General features: G+C 46.4%; 1 protein-coding gene across 1 annotated transcript in view; it reads right to left on the reverse strand.

The window, feature by feature from the left end:
- SIK3 (SIK family kinase 3) overlaps positions 1-12,692 on the reverse strand; it is a 91,790-nt gene that overhangs the window by 40,961 nt on the left and 38,137 nt on the right. Inside the window, exon 2 of the mRNA XM_040616222.1 lies at positions 1,652-1,768. Within this exon, the coding sequence (XP_040472156.1) occupies positions 1,652-1,693 (42 nt within the window). The 5' untranslated portion in view covers positions 1,694-1,768. The remainder of the gene's footprint in view (positions 1-1,651; positions 1,769-12,692) is intronic.

Raw genomic sequence — 12,692 nt, forward strand, 5'->3', positions numbered from 1 at the left:
CCACTGAAAGTACCCAGAAAGAATGGCCAGAACACGCTCTGCAGCATGTACTCTTCTCTCACCTTGACAAAGCCAAGCCACAACTGTCACCTGTTCAGTATCATATAAAAAACTTTAGATGGAATAAAACAGGTTGAAAAAGGATTTTTTTCAACTCAACACCCCCCCCCCAAGCTTTAAGAAGCCCATAAGCATTCCATAAGTGCCTTAAAAATGCCACAATTCCGCAGTGTCTGCTGTATGCATCTCACACTTGGTGGTTTGGTGAAAATAGCTAAACATTAACCTCAGTACGCTTCTACTCAGTTTAACTCTTTGGAGTCCATATAAATACTCTTATCTATCAGGCATAGATGAGAAGCAGACTGGGCTTGAACGGACAAGAATTGGTTCTAGGGAACAGCAACTTCTATTGAGGGTTACCACAACTTCTCCCTTAGAACACACACACTCACACTGCGTTACAAAATGAAATAACCCTGGCATTATTTCCCACAGGATTTGAACTTTGTAACATTCTGATGCCTGCCATCCGAGTCAGGCAGCCACAAACAGGAGATCACCCATCCTAATCAGCCTCTTGCTCCTGAATACTTCCCCAATATGAAGGGCCCTGGGCAGCCTTTTTTCTGCTTTGTGCACAAGCCCAAAGAAGAGCTGACTTTCCATCCACAGCCTGGATGGATGTTCCCTCCTTTCCCAAAACAGCCTGGGACTGTGAGCCCTCCAGCAAGTGTACTGCTGCAGCAAAGGGGCAAGTAGCTCTGCGTGAACCTGGCAGTCAGTGGTCAGCTTTGGCAGCGTGCTGGGAAGGAGCCTCTGTCCCACAGCTTTGCAGAACTGGGACCGCAAGCAACAGAGAAGAGTTTGTACGGAGCTTTTTAGCACTCTTGGGTTATACGTCACTGCTTGAGTCCTTGTATCAGAAAGGTCCAGTCTTTCATCTGTCCCACAGCTTCCAAAACAGCACGTAACATTTCAACAAGGTGATGGCCTCCTTTATTCCCTGCTCCCATCACTCTGAAGTCTGTTTGTCTCTAGCCTCTTGCAACTTCCTTGCTGTTTTATTTGATGAGGCAGTTGGAGGAGCACCACCAAATACACACGTAAAAGGCAACACACATGGACACTGCCTCTGGTGGTTTTGTCTACAGATTAAAAATGCCAAACAAGCTGGAGAAAAAGTCTGCAAACAATATTCAAAAGCAGGTCTGCCGCTGTTAATGATCCCTTCCAGGAAAGCACTGAGCAGATCAGCAAGTCCTCAGGGCCATGGGCTGGGGGAGGAGAGCAGGGATGCTGCGCGCTGTCAGTCCTGTTAGTGGGCGAGACTTACTCTCTCCTTTAAATTGAGAAGGGGAGCCCGCATCCGGTTTCAACTGGGAAACTGAAAAGCACACAATAGCCATAAACAAATGGCAAGGGGCCAGCCCAAAGCGGAAGCATGATCTCCCAGAAAAGAGAAGGATTAGCCACACTTTTCCCCCTCTGCCATCCCTCTAATCAAAGTACTCTGAGACCCTGAAAACATAAAGGACTTCCCCAGTATTTCATGTACGAGGAATTAAGGGATAACCCTAGAGAAAGCTCTACTATACAGTGTAAAGCTATAGTGCAGAGGAATGGAAAATCCACTGAAGAGTGCCCCTACCTGGTATAACCTGATGATATGTGGGTGGCAAAGCATCTTCATGATCTGAACTTCTCTAAATATCTTCTTCAGGTTCTCTTCATCAAGCTGTGTCTTATCAATTATCTTTATAGCAACCTAAAAGAAGGAGAAAACAAAAGAGAGGTTATTGACCCAATTGCACATTAGGAAAAGCATTTTAAAAAACAAATACTGCACATAAAACCCTGCCGTACTGAACACAGTACAAAAGCACAATACATTGTCCCTGCCTCGGAAATCTGGGATCTCTGAGCAGCCTCCCAGACTCCAGCCAGCTTGCCATAAAGTGGGTAGGAAGAAGCTTTGTTTCCTAGGTCTCAGCATATTTCCCCTACAGAAGGTACCTTGTTAGGAGAGCAGTGTTGCAGAAGGCAGTGGGATTTTCAGGCTGTTGCCTATTACTGCAGTACAGCATGCTCACGGAGGCAGCCAATACTGTGCTGAAAAACCAGTTATTTCTGACCTCCTGGATGTATTTCAGGCAAGCCCAAACATTCATTCTGTTTGTTCAAAGGAACCTGCTTCCTAGATCTCACCACCCGGCTTCGCTCTTCAGCCTCACCACTGTCATGTTAACTTAGTGCTGGATGTGCCCAAACACCGGCCCGAGAGCTGCAGCGCTGTGGCATAAGAGCAGTAAGACAGAGGGAGAAGTTGCCAGCGAGCCACACAGAGGGGGACTGAAATCTAGATGCAGGTGGAAGGGACTCTGTTGCATTATCCACACAATGTCTCACTATAACAGGGCTGATAAATATGAGCAGGGATGGAAATGGCAGGGGGGTTCAGGCTTCTATCAATTGAGGTATTTATTTATCTATTTTAAAACCAAAGTGCTTTATAACACTACACTAGCATAGTTTAAACAAGTCTAAGTGCTTCCAGTCAGCTGCTCTCCAGTCTCGAAGACTTCCTCGCTTCTCTTCGCTCCACCTTCCCCGAGAATCCCTCCCCAGCACTGGTGGCTCCCGGCTCTCTCGGGCACTGACAGCAAAGCCACCAGACTCCAAACGTGGAGATGCTTCTGTGCTAAAAAGTACCTCCGCCTCAAGTCCACGGTAAGAAAGTAATTTGTTTCATCCACACACAGTAAGGAAAGGAATCTTTTCCAGAGGAGCAGGGGCAAAAAGGCAACCGCCAGCATGATACCTTGCCAGGGCAAACAGCTGAGAGAAAAGGCTGCTCTTACTGACAGAGGAACATTTGCACTGCTTCTTCCAAATCAAATCTCAGCCTTGAGTTAATAAGCACCCTTCCTCCCCACCAAGAAACATCAGTGCGAGCGAGAAGCTATAGCATGCCAGCCTAGTTCAAGATTTGTGAGCTGAATTAACATCCAGCAGCAGGTTTTCTCGCTTAGAGACAGTGCTCTCCCTGGGAAAAGAACCACTTTTACAAATCTTCTCCTGGTTGCTTTGCTAAACCATAATTTACAAAACTTCTGTCAAGGAAGACTGCAGAATCATGCAAAGACATGGGGAAGGGCATGCAAAGCAGCACTGCGGTAAAAAATGCTGATGATGCACAACCAGAAAGATTTGACAGAGGAGCCCAAAGCTCAATTACATAAATGCTTAGCTTGTAACAGACTCGAGCATTCACTGGGGACGAGGATGAGTGCTCCACACACAGGGGTGTGCCCTGTCCGTGGACAAGAAAACCACACTGGCACACGATCCCAAACACATGTACTTCTCTAGTATCAAACCCCAAGTGCAGCACAAAACGATGCTCTAACAAGCATGGTGCTGTTTGCAGAAAAACAAACAAACAAAAAAAGGATCTTTAGGGTCTTTAAGGGAACAACCTGAAGCACATGAAAATTAAGCTTTGTATTTTATGATAAAAATCCCTGCCAGGGGAATAACTGCCCTGCATGTAAGCAGAACACAGCAGATTCCCAAAAAGGCACCAAGTACAGTAAGCCGTTTCTTTCATTTGAAACCTTTAATTCAAAGTACAGGAACGATTCCAGACTTCTAAGTCACTGAGCATGCTTCCTACATCAAGAACAGCAGCTGAAAGGCAGCCAGGTCTGGCACTCGGCACTAGGAGCTGCTGGCAGGAACAGGGCTGGAGCTGAGACACAAGGTGAAACGGCAGAATTGGACCCTGCTCCATGAGGCTGCCAGCACTAACCGGCAGTGATTAACAGGGTGACGAGCCACTGCTGTCCTGCTCTAGGCTGGCAGCATTCTGGACTGCAGCTCATCCTCTGCTGAGCGGCAGACAGGCGAGAAGCGCATCTCTCGTTAGGTACGGCTCTGCTAGATCTGCACCGCACAGTTTCAAGGACAATGCTCAGGAGCGGACTGGAAAAGTTGAGAGCGCCAGAAGGTGACTGGAAAGCACTCACTACATGGTTTTCACCAAGGATTTTTTATGAAAGCTTGTTCTTGCACACAACTTAAACCAATATATACATATATATATAAAAATAAATACATTAAAAATAATATATAATATTATATACATATATATATAAAGCTAAGAGAAGCTTCCTCAAAGAGTGAAGCCAAGATGTCTACCAAGAGACATGAGTCATTTTCAGGCACAAATACATAAATTAAAATCCACAGATGCAGAGTATTCCTGAGCTCCTTATTCCTTTCTCAGCTCTGTATTTCTTCGAAGGAAATCTCATTTCCCAGCTTAATTATATGGCTTGCTTTGACACTCTTGGCCAAGTTCAAGGTATGTAGAGCATCTGATTGTACACAACTTGGTCAGCAGGGCCAGACAAAAATGGAAGAACTGAATTGTGCTGTTCTTCTCTCTGACGACACGGGGCAGGGAGAGCCAGGCTGCCATCTCACCTGCTTGCCCGCCCCACGCTTGTCACCTTGCTACGCTGTGGGCTTTACACGCAGTGCCCTGAACCTCCACACCCACAAGACACACAACACTGAACTGGTAGCAAAGGAGCACAAACACCATCCAGAAGATGTCTTCTTGTGAAGGACCTTGTTGTGAGTTTGGCCAAACAGGCGGCCCGTGAGCAAACCTAAAGCCATCCTCAACGGTGAGGAGGAGAGACCTGGCATTTCTGAAGGGGTTTCTTCAAAATGTTTTCATTCCATTCAAACGCCTCCAGCAACTGATGTAACATAAAAGGTAAAAGTCTCTTGGAAAGGCCTGGGGAAACCACCTTGTGCTCCGGTTTCAGGAAATTCAGAGCTTCCGCACGAACGTGCAAGGGTCGAAGTAGGAAATCCCCTCCACGCTCGCCGCAGAAGGGAAAGCGCAGGCAATTTCAGGCGTGGGGGGACTGCGTTCCACCTGGGCCTTTGCAGAGGTACTTTATTTGGTTTCTTTCAGAGGTTTGTTCTTTGGTCTGTTTAGGAGGATTGCTTTTTTTTTCCAGAGGAAAGGAGTAGTTTAAAGGCTTTCCAGAACAGACCAAGTTGGTTTCTCCATTCCTGCATTTCCCAGCTGGCTAATATTCTCCCTTCCCTTGAAAGATGATTCAGGATTTCAACAGAAGAAAAGACTGGCTGAAGTCCTCTGGTCACACCAGCCAGACTGACTTCATCTAAAACCCGGTCACAGGGAAACAGCCACAATGGATCCAGCCCTCCTAAGCACACGCTTTCCTTCCTCTGGGCAAGTCCGCCCTGCCTAAGCCTCCCAACAAGGACAGAGCCCCTGCAACTGCACGCCCTCCTCCTCCTCCTCTGGGGTTTGCTCCATCCTCCAAGCTGTTGTTGCAGGTTATGCACACCAGTCTGCAGGTTTTGCATGGAATTCTTCCTGCTACCAGTAACTTGCTGCTGCTGTCACAAAACCATCCCATTCCAGGACAAAGCATCAAGAAAGTACAGGCAAAGAGGCTTCCCGCTCCAGCCGAAGGGAACACTGACATTTGCGGCACCACGAGAACTCGTGCTCTGTGGTAGTACGTATGCAGGAAAAATCAGTTTCAGGTAGTCTCACGAAACATTGAAGAAAACCCACCCAAACCCCAAATCACGTCCATTCCCTCATGGTTACAAATACCATGTAAGATAGAGAGAGAGCAAGACTAAACATCATTAAATAAAGCACAAATTTGGCTACAAGCAGAAGTGGAAGAAAACCATGATCTAATTTCTTAAACAATGAAAGACTACAAAAAAGGAGTCTGAAAAATTAACTGTCGTTTTATCAAAAGTTAATGAAGCTTACAGGCAGTAGGATATATGCCAAGTCTGGAGCATACATGCTGCTACCAATTAACAAAATGTTCCTTCCAATTCTAAACATTTCAATTTTTCCTTTTTGGATCCAAGTAAAACTTACACTAGTAATCTGAGGAAGAAATTATTATTTGGAAGAAACGTTAAGTTGCTAAAAACAACAGTTGGTAGAGAGAAGGTAAGGTGTTCAAACTGGCGCCTGCAAATCACTGCGGAGGTCTCGCTCTGCAGAGCCAGAAGACTTGTCCATTTTATTTCCAGATTTTTCTTCTGGTGTGCTTCAGCTGAAAACTGCTCTGGGTTTGTTTGGGTTTTTTTATTCTAAAGCCATACCAGGCAAAAGCCATGTGAGAAGTAGTGGAAATTTCAACCACAGAGGCAAAAGGCGTAGTTAGGGAACTCAAGGAGAGGTACTGAAACTCTGGAAGGCCAGAAGGGCACAAGCAGTTATTGCCAGCATCAACACCTCCCATGGCACCACGTGAGAAGTCAAGTGGGACAGAGACTACACTTGGGCCAAACCAGCAAGCTGCTTTCACTGCACCCCAGAACGCTCACAGCTGTGGGCTCCTACCATCCCCAGCGAGCCCAGGCTGCCCCTTCTGCCCCACGCACCGACCACGGTCTGCAGCCCAGCACACGGAGCCTCTACATCTTCCACTATCAAAAACACAGGCTTCTCCTGAACTGCCCTAAGTATAACCACAAACAAAATTCTAAGCTCCTATTTTGCCCTGAGAGACCAGATTTTAAAATCTGGTAGCCACCAGAGCTGGAAGATCATACCAAGGGCGAAGAGTCTCCTAAAGGAGGCACAAGTCTTGGTACGGGAGAAAATACCTACCTGCAGGAATTAAAATTTATATGGACATCCTGTTTATCAGCTGAGCACAGCTAACAGTCATACGGACCTCCCTGAATCAATACTGCCCTGCCGACAAGAAGGGAAATAAACTACCGGGTATCCGAGTGGACAGGCAGGAGAAGAATGGGGGTGGCACAGGGGCAGGGAGAGGACAGCCACTGTGCTCTTAACTGCTCCAACTTCTTGGGAAGTGTGTAAGTGAGGGAAAAAGGTAGAACACCACCGTCTGTTTTCAGTGGAAAGAAGCCATGAAATGGTGAATGTTTCCTTTTTCTTCTGTGCAGTGAACAAAGGAAAAAACTAAAGACCCTGTCCTGGGATAACATCTATTACTTCATGCCACACATGCACCTAGATCTAATTATAACTATAATTAAACTATAATTAAAATTTCCTGCATGGGTGATCATTCCATAAAGAAACCACCTTTTCCATTTCAGTTCAGTTGTTTCTATAGTGGCATAACTTAAAATAAGGAAAAAACCCACTTCTTTTGGAATGTGGCCATGTGATCAGTCTAATCAGTAATCGTTATAACAGCATAATTATGCCAGTAAGTGTTCCCATAAGTCAGCAATTGATCTTCTCAATGTAATGAGAGCCAACAGATGGCACAAAACAAATTGACTGCATTGAAAAAACCTGACATGTTTATTTAGGAGAATTTCCTAGAATTGTTCCGAGGAGTCCTCCTACTCCAAATTCCTCCTGGAAAACCCTCAATAAACACTGACTGGATGTATTCTGCTGCAGGGGAGCCTGTCCATGCAACTTGGTTCCCATGTTACTCTGTGAGGGCACTTGGCAGAGTACAACTGAATGAAAAGCTGTCCCCGGTACGGGTCTTGGGACTCATGAATGAGTAAGCCTGGAGAAGCCCAGCCGAAATGCAAGGGCAGGCACCTGAACTCCTGCATTTGCAAGTTACACCAGCTAAGAAGCCCTCTCCTTTCCATTCAGTAGAGCTACAGTCTTACTGGGTTGACAGCGTGAGCCGTCAGAGGGGCTGACAGAGAAGAACTTCTCTTTCCAGCTGCTCCTGCCTGCCAGAAACGCTTGGGAAGCACGGGAACATAGCCTGTTTGGATTAAGCAGCTGCTGGAGGGGTAAAAGTCTCTCCTGTAAGCAGATACCAATGCTGCCCAGGACCTTCAGGAGAACTCAAGTAGCGGAGACTGGAAATTAAGACAGGGACAGGGGGAGAGAATAAAAGAAGAAAAAAATAAAATATCAAAAGTAGCGGATGCAAACTGCATGGCAGCCCAGCCCAGCGCTGGCAGCACAACACACCTCAGGAAGCCTCCAGGCTACAGTCGTATTTAGATGTTAAATACAGCATCCCCCATAGCTTCTCTGCGCTGCAAGCGGGATGGCGAGCATCGAGTTGCTGCAATGCACTACCAAGGGGCTGAAGCTCTACCGTTTGCTCTTCCCAGCTGACCTGCACCACGCAACGCACTCTGGTGTCATCCCTTACCTTATGCCGCGGATCAAAGTCCACCTTTGCCTTCTTCCCCACATTAGAACTGTCTAGTCAGAAGGAGCTCTGCAGACCAGACAGCAACAAGTATATACAGAAGATGATATGCATATTGGGTACATGTAGAGGCATTTAAATGGCATATGGACACACAGCTGTGATAAAAACAAAACTTGAACTCTAGGCTACTGTAGGTCACGTCCCTTTTTGGGAGCTCAGCTTGATAGATGTCACTCTACGGCAACGCCATGCTGCCGTATGGACAGTCGGATGGCAGAGGCACATGTTTTTCAAGGCAAGCTGTCATCACAAGTCTGCTTGTGCGCTTAGGGTCACTAAAAGTGATCTCTCCGGATGCAAATAGGCAATTTGTACAATTTTTAGTCAAAAGAAAACGCTTGACATAGAAGATGCACTCTAACTGACATTCTAGATACCCAGACAATAGCTTGTTACTGAACCGGCGAGACTTCTCTTGACAAGCTCACAGGCAAAACAGAGGCATCTCCTCCTCTGAATTAACTAACTAGCAGAATCCACCTAACTAAAAGCGATGCAGCAGAAAAAATGAGGCCATTCTGCAGCAAAATCAGTGGCTTTTGGAGGTGGCATGAACGCAAATATTGGCAGCAAGTGAAAGCAGGAAACTGTGGACCAAGACGCATATAGAAAAAGTCGCATTTGCTCAGGAAGGAAGTTATCACCTTGTCCACATCCCTCTTCAGAATCAATGCAGTGACTTGTGCCTTGCACAAGGTGAAGAAAATACTGATGGAGTTTTGAGAAAAGTCAATACGTCCAAATCCTCTTGGTCTGCTGCAACATTAATACCCTGCTTGTGCGAGCGCTGTACTCGGCTATGACCTTTCCTTGTCCCCAGGGGAACAGAACTGGCATTTCAATGACAGAAGCACAAAACCCACATTCACATCTACAGCTCAGCATACCAGCTAAACCCAGTTAAGAAAATCTCACCATTTCAGTGCATGGACAACAGCCTACAAATGTGGTTGGAACAGTTGCAGCCAGAGGAAGCTCATCTACAACATCCTCCCAGAGGCCAGCCTTTACCCATGCTGACAACAGAAACACCAATTCCTCATTTTCCAGTCTCATATTAACGCTACACTAGCAGCTGCAGCTTCTCTTTTCAAAAAGAAACTATCAAACACATACAAGAGGTGAATGCCCCTGCCGTAAACAGAGTGCTTCACAGCACACGAGCTTCAGTGTCAAAGGGCAACTTAATCCTAAATGCAAATTCTTTCTTTTCCTATTCAGAAAGGTGCAAGGGATGGCAGGTATGCTCTTGTGCATTCAGCCTCAGCAGGTGAGAAAGGATGTTCTGCAGGCAACAAGCAAGCCTGATCACATTGCTAAAACTGGCTTCCAGGAACTGTATTCTCCTCAGCTTGTCACAGTTACCTTGCATCACAGCAACAGCGCGGCTCTGCAGAGCTTCTCCTAATTATTTCATCACCTGAGGTAACAGCAAGAAACAATAGAGAGAATTCAAGTTACCTTCACTGGCTGCCAAACATCCTAACAAACTACATCACAGGCTTGCTGAACAGCATTAAGCGCGTTAAGATTGCAGAGAAAGGTAAGGGAAACATAACTGGAGATGCCAATTAGATAAACAAACCATTTCAGCACATGAAGAACCTCCTTCTGCAAGTCAGAGGTGCTGCAAGTGCAGGTTCTTTGGCTTGCAGCAGGGACACACCATGAAGTGTCACCTGAGACCACAAACACAAGACTTGGGAAGAGACAGCTCAGAGGAACAGGCTGCAGTACTTTGCACAGAACTGTGTCTGCTGCTGCTGTGCTGTGCAAAGCACGTCTAGGTGGTACAGTGTTACCACATAATACTGCAAAACCTGATGGCTGCTCAGTAAGTCACCTGGGCTGCAGGCTGACCAGACCTTCAGCAGACCAAACTGTGACCAAGGAGGTCAGCCATCCACAGCTTAAGCACAGGAATCCCTCAAGCTACACCACATCCTCCTCCAGTCCTTATCCTCCTGAAAGGCAAAACTTCCAGAACCTTTCCTAGGTTCTGGTCAGGTGCTGAATCCCTGGGTCCCAGCCACTACCACTTTTTCTTCCTCAGCTCCAGCAATAAACTGCACCGGATTGAGCTGAAGGCAGAGCAAGCATTCACCAACCAGAGTGTAGCTAGCCACACCTAACGAATTCAAACAAAAGGATGGTGTATTCACACAATTCCTGCCTCTTCTCAGTTCCAGGTTTACATTGTACTGTGTTTTGCATTACAAGTGACCTCTCCAACTTTTCATTTAGCACTCTGTTACAAGAGGAGAAAAACCCTCCAGCTCCATGGCTTCAGCTGACATTTGTGCCAGTAATTTGTTTTTAGTTCAGAAGCCTTATAAAATTACTATAATGCTTAACAGATGCAAGCCTAAGAACTTCACAGGAGTCTGAACCATGAATTAGAGGTGGTATGGAAAATTATTTATTTATCCTAGTCGAGGAACAAAAGCAAACCACACTCACAAATGCAGCCTACAGTGATGGCCTGTACTACTACACTTAAATATGTCCATCCACAGACAGCAGACACAAAAAACTGCATGCGGGGCTAACTGATTTAATTGAACTCCTTCACACCTTGACTATAAACACATGATCTCTAACAACTGGTATTAAAAGTTAGCCTAAGCCTAAGGGAAAAAAGCCCAGGTAAAAGCCAGGTAAAGGCCCCCCTCCCCACCAACGCTGGGTCCCCCAGCACAGCTCCTCCTTGACTTCTTTATGCCTTCTTTCCATCACAGGATCTTTGATCTAATGAGAGTCTTTCTATGGCAGAGATTGAGATCTCCCAAACCAGTGCAAGCTGTAATTGGTTCACAAAACTCAAGCTGCAAATTGGGCCACTATCTAGCCAAATCTAACCTGAGGTGCAGGTGTAAAAACACATCATGCAGGCTTTTAATGGGAAAGCAGCTTTTGCTTGTAGCGTTAGCAGTGGCCCCACAGTAATTACAGGGGGATCTACTGAGGCAATGCAAGTACTGTGTGGGTTTGCTGGAGTGAAAGGAATGAAAATTCAGCAATGAACACTGCTGTGGTTCAGCCGACGATCTGCTGACAGTCTGCAGCACTACCTCCATGGGTTCTATGCAAATTAAAAGCAATCTTGGCACTTACAACACAAAGACTGCACTTGCTAATTAAAACCGGTTTTTGAATGAGCTTAGTTAAACCAGTGCAGAACCTTACGGAGGTACATTTAAATTGATGTAATCTGGTTAACTAGTCAAATGTGATGTGAAAAAGCAGATCTTGGTCACGTAAGCTTGACTATTCTGTAGAGGAGGCTCAGATCCAGTCACTCTGGCCAGCAGATGTGAGCGCGGCATTTTAGCTTAGGCCTGACCAGACTCACTTGTGCTACAGCTTTGGCCTCCCAGCAACATGCACAGGAGAAAAGCCAAGAGGTGAATCAAAATCTGGGAGGACACTTGCTCACCTTGGTCCCCTTCCAATACAGGTTACTCTCCATCTTGGGGCACCACATTCAAACTGTGTTCTTAGTCGCTCTCGACCCATAAAGTAATTAAGCAGCTGAACCTTTGTCCAAAAGCACAGAAGCAGCAAGGCTGAGCCCTGTATGTGCAATGCTGGCCATCAGGACGTGGCACCGATCTCGTTTTAAATCAAGGGGAATGGAGGAAAGGTCTGGGGAAATGAGGTGACAACACAGGATATTCCTGCCTTTACCTGCTGTGTTTCCCACATAGGTAGGGCAGCACAGACCACACTGCTGTAGGAAAGGGAGCACAAAGCAGCTTGTATGTGCTTGGCTCCGCACTTCGGCAGCAATGTAAAGCGCTGAGCATCCAAAGCGGAGAGGGACAGGACAGGCAGAGCTGCCACGACACCAGGGGCAGGGTCCTGCGGCAGGCCGGGCTGCCCAGACAGCACCGGCAAGAAGAGGAGGAAAAGCCACTGCCGAGAAGAAAGTCAAAATGCCCTTCACAAGCGGAGCTCAATGCCATGCCCCAGCACACGGTCACCATGGGGAGTTTAATCAGAAAAGACATCGACATCCAACACTGCCGCTGTTGTTCCAGGTTTCTTCCGAAAACTGTGTTTGTGACTCTGCCAAAGTGTTTTGCGTTGTCACTTATATTCAGTGTAAAGTCTCTAGAAGACTCAAATGTACGTTAGATTCCCCCCCACCCCCCAATATTTCACACCTTCTAACAACTTAAAGAAATACTGGTGGTGCATTACAGCTCAGCACACAGCAGGTTTCCACGGACCCCTACAAAATGCCTGACTGTAACAAGGGAAGACCAAAACCGCCCATTAACTACAGAGGGCATTTATGCTCCAGGTTTACCACAGTTCTTTATGTGCAAAGACAGGAGAGGGGAGGAGACTGCAGTGAATTCTTTTACAGTATCAGCCTGACACATGTGCAACACCCCCAGCGATATCCAACCTAATGCAGCAGGGCCGTAACAGTAT

The sequence above is a fragment of the Falco naumanni genome, chromosome 16 (assembly GCF_017639655.2).
Source record: "Falco naumanni isolate bFalNau1 chromosome 16, bFalNau1.pat, whole genome shotgun sequence".
In the NCBI taxonomy this organism is placed as follows: domain Eukaryota; kingdom Metazoa; phylum Chordata; class Aves; order Falconiformes; family Falconidae; genus Falco; species Falco naumanni.